The sequence below is a fragment of the Macadamia integrifolia genome, chromosome 3, assembly GCF_013358625.1.
Source record: "Macadamia integrifolia cultivar HAES 741 chromosome 3, SCU_Mint_v3, whole genome shotgun sequence".
In the NCBI taxonomy this organism is placed as follows: Eukaryota; Viridiplantae; Streptophyta; class Magnoliopsida; order Proteales; family Proteaceae; genus Macadamia; species Macadamia integrifolia.
The window spans coordinates 26,523,363-26,527,402 of NC_056559.1; the positions used below are offsets into that span (position 1 = coordinate 26,523,363).

The 4,040-nt window shown below is 40.7% G+C and overlaps 1 protein-coding gene across 1 annotated transcript in view; it reads left to right on the forward strand.

Annotated features, from left to right (window-relative positions):
* Positions 1 to 3,552, forward strand: part of LOC122074293 (external alternative NAD(P)H-ubiquinone oxidoreductase B3, mitochondrial-like) — a 24,839-nt gene extending 21,287 nt beyond the window's left edge. The window contains exons 9-12 of the mRNA XM_042639127.1: positions 2,407 to 2,555; positions 2,701 to 2,753; positions 3,067 to 3,186; positions 3,305 to 3,552. Of these exons, the coding sequence (XP_042495061.1) occupies positions 2,407 to 2,555; positions 2,701 to 2,753; positions 3,067 to 3,186; positions 3,305 to 3,392 (410 nt within the window). The 3' untranslated portion in view covers positions 3,393 to 3,552. The remainder of the gene's footprint in view (positions 1 to 2,406; positions 2,556 to 2,700; positions 2,754 to 3,066; positions 3,187 to 3,304) is intronic.
* The last annotated feature ends 488 nt before the right edge of the window (positions 3,553 to 4,040 follow it).

The window sequence follows — 4,040 nt, forward strand, 5'->3', positions numbered from 1 at the left end:
AAAAAAAACCCATAAGGCAGAGCACTGCCTTACCATCTCTAGATCGCATTAGCGCCAAGGCGTTGGTAAGGCGACGCCTTAGCAGTGCCTTAAAAAATATGGGCAGGGGTATATGTGGAAGTAAGAAAAATAATAGGATAGTAGGGGATAAAATAGGAAGGGAGGGGTAATTCTGGCAAGTCAGAAAAGAAGTTAAAGAAAAGAGATTACGGAGGGATCATGGGGTGGATTTTACCGACAAAGGAGCTCTGTCCTTCTTGGAGATGAAAACCAGAGAAAACTGACGAAGAAAATGGGAAACTCGACAACCAGCAGTGGATCTTTAGGAAGCTTGTGGCGGAAAATGGACTCGCAGCGAGGAGTGTGACCAGGGAGGACTTCAAGCCAGATTTGGGGATGGAGATCAAGTTCAGACCAGCGGTGGAGAGGAAGGAGATGGAGTTCGAATCCGGCAAGCAGACTTCGAACCAGATATGTTCTTTATTTTGCTACTGCTCTCTTCTTCTCCTTTTTTTTTTTTTTGGCTTAGCTGCCGTTGAAAACCCTTGGAGGGGTTAGTTGAGTTCACGACTGGGAGCTCCAATCTCTTCCCCCCCTTTTTTTTTTTCTTGTTGCTGGACAGAAACCGAGAGGTTATGTCAACAAAACAGGAGATGGGTATAACAAAGAGAGGGGAGGAAGAGGAGGTTGATGGGAAGGGGATGGAATAGGGAGGGAGAGTGAAGGAGGGGATCCTTCGGCTCTAATACCACTTGATGGAGGGCCTTTAGAGAAAGGGAAGAAAACCCTGAGAGAACTCCGAATTGCAGAGGAGAAGAGAAGACAAAGGGGAAGGAAGAACGTCGCACGACCAATTAAAACCGCCAAGGTTTCAACCAAAAATTCAATTCAATTCAACACTGCCATACCCATCGGTTACATGCCTTTATATAATAAACTGAAATTAAAACTTGTCTAATAAAAATTTAAGACTGAAATAGCAACTTCTAATTTGCTTCCTAAGTTCTAACTAATGAAATTAGAAACAGAACAAAACTTAAATTGGTAACTCCCTAACTGACTAACAATTACCCAAATAAAAGGTTACATATCTTCCCAATAAAATAACTCAATATTTCCTAAAATATCCTACTGATTTCAAAAATCCAATCGGACCCGGTTTGTCTCTGTTGAGATTGCCCCAAGGGTCAACTCGGTTCAGCCTCAATTTTGCATCAGGCTACTGCAGCAGAGAGCGGGCAACTCGGTGACAAGAAGGACCAGATCTGATCTGCAGCAAAGCCAGTGGCACAATGTCTCTAGATCTGAGCATCGGCTCACGAAACGCACCAGATTTGAGGCTTGATGATAAGGAATCTCAAAGGAGTCGGAAAGGGTGGGTCGCGATCTCCTGATCATGTAGAAAGAAAAGGAAGGAGAAGAGAAAGGGAGAAAGGGAGAGGGAGAAGAATAAAAGAAAGAGAGAGGAGAAGGAAGAAGAAGACAGTGTAGGGTGAGAGGGGGAGGATGAGAGAAGGAGAAGGAAGGGTGAGAGAGGGTGGGAGCAGTTCAGCCTCATGGCCAGGCTGCTGCTCCCAACAGCAGCCAACAATGGAAAAACCCCCAGCAGCAGCCGACAATGGAAAAACCTTCTGGGAAGGGAGAGAGAGAGAGCGTCCCAATAAGTTGTTGGTGTGATTATTTTTTATCTGCAAGTATGGAGGACATTGATTGGTTTAAACAAGTTGATAATTGAAAAGATATTTTCTTGAGATCTATGCTTATTTGTATTGCCATCCTCGAAGGATTTGACCAATAGGTTAACTGAGACTCTAATTCCTACTTCAGAAAAGCAATACTCCTATCTCCATTCTTCTAATCTCTTTCAGTTCTCTCTCTTCTTATTATTTTTACTGCATTAACTTTAGTTTCTTTGTCGTATATTATTCAAACTTAACAAAGTCTTCGTCCAACTACTTGCAGTCAGTGGTGTTAATCATATTTTCCATTCCATACTAGTTAGGGCCAGATACTCAGTTACACCATTAGTTCCTGGGTATTTCCTAACTGCCTTGATTCATTTTTCTATTGGCCTTTTTATCTTTTCAAATCCTTCAAGTTACATCATTGGTTCCTGGGTCTTTCCTAACTGCCTTGATCATTCCTTTTTTACTTGCGTTGTAAGTAGCTATGCTTTTTATGACAGGGAACCATAACCCAGTAAGGTTTACACAAAACCTAAAAATGGGCATAGGTCAAGGAGGTGACCAATTTGTGCTAGCTATTTCCATCCCCAAGGGAAATAGCAGGTAGAGGGGTATGTTGGTGGTGGTGTGGTAATGGGGGAAGAGGGGTTCTAAAGCTGAAAAGAGACTTTAATTCAGAAAAAGAGACCTTGTTATTGATTAAATTTATTATACACTACAGATGGTAAAAAGTCTGTGAACGCAAGAAATAAACAACAAAGTACTGGGTGTTTCCAATTGGGCCGTGAATGGTCTACTAAGAGCTTAATTGCTTATAGTACTTGTAACTGTGGACAATCTGGCGCTCCACTATTGTTCGAGAAGTTGGATGTATTGTGTGTGCCTTATGTTATCATTACAGATTTTAACACTTGCACTCACTTCAGGTCTAATTTATAAAGTTTCATGAGTTTTCTGCTAACCCATTTTCTCAATGTTGTGGGTGTCATATGTGCTGATTTCCCCAATTTTACAGATAGATCTTGGTAACTGTGATTTTATGGTACAAAAATTAAAGATTCTTCTATGGTTATGATAACATTATCATTTCTATTATTCCAATAGTTTTATATTGAAATATCTTCCCACATAAATTGCTGGGGAATCCAACCAAACCTTAAGGCATTAGGTGGAGAGGACTCATCAAGTATAAGAGGACCTGAACAAACCGATGTGAGATTATAGCTCTATAACCTCCAGCTAGCCGAATTGATGATAAAACAACAAACAACATCCAAACCTCATCCCAACTTAATGGGGTCAACTGAATTGATGATCTTATGAACAGATTATGTTTTCTTGTTATTATGTCGGTTGATTAACTGATGCTTCTCTTCTGAAGGTACAAGCATTTGGGGCAATTCGCTCCCTTGGGAGGAGAACAAACGGCAGCCCAATTGCCCGGAGATTGGGTATCAATAGGTCACAGCAGCCAGTGGCTTTGGTACTCTGTGTATGCCAGGTAATCTTTTGGCTTCTTGGCTTTCTTTTCTCAAATGTGGCTGGATGCTGCTTGTGTATTATGCTTGTTGGCCTGTTAGCAGATAATTAATCTCTGATATTTTTCTTCCCTTGTTCAGCAAGCAAGTTAGTTGGCGCACAAGGTCTTTGGTCATATCTGACTGGACGAGGCGATTCATTTTTGGGAGGGACTCGAGTCGCATCTGAGGTGCAAACTTTGAATGCTTATAGACTACTTCCAATTTCATACTTGCTCTACACATTGCTTCCACTACATTGCTTCTGCTGATGTTTAATCCTTTTACCACTCTTTTTACGTTGGAGTATGAAAAATTCTATCAAATGCCAAGTTATGTTTTCCTCTTCTTCAGGAGTGGTCAGCTAGATTCTGAAGAACTCTATTAAAAATTATCATGGTTAGATAATTTGTTCGTTTAACGGTTTAACCGTGAACCTTGTTAAGCTTTTTGTTAAGCTCCGCAACTGATTGAGTTGCACAAATTGATCAAACCAGCCAAAGGTTAATGATTTCCTGTTAAGTTAACCACTGGTCTTCATTGGGTTGTCTTAGGGTGGAAGACTTTAAAACTGCACCAAGTAGACTAGACAATATATAGTTGGAAATGGAATTTTAAATCAAAATTTAGGTCATTGGAAATGTCTCCACGCATGCATTAGTAAACATTCAATAAATAGGGGTCAAGAGTCAAGACTACCTTGAGATTCACAAAGGCGAACCTCTAAAGGAAAGCAACTCTTGAACCAATTACCACCCGATGGAAGAAGCTTCTTCAATGGTGAGAAACCCTAATGGGGAGAAAATTTCTCTTCCTTTTTTTGTACTGATCACTTAAA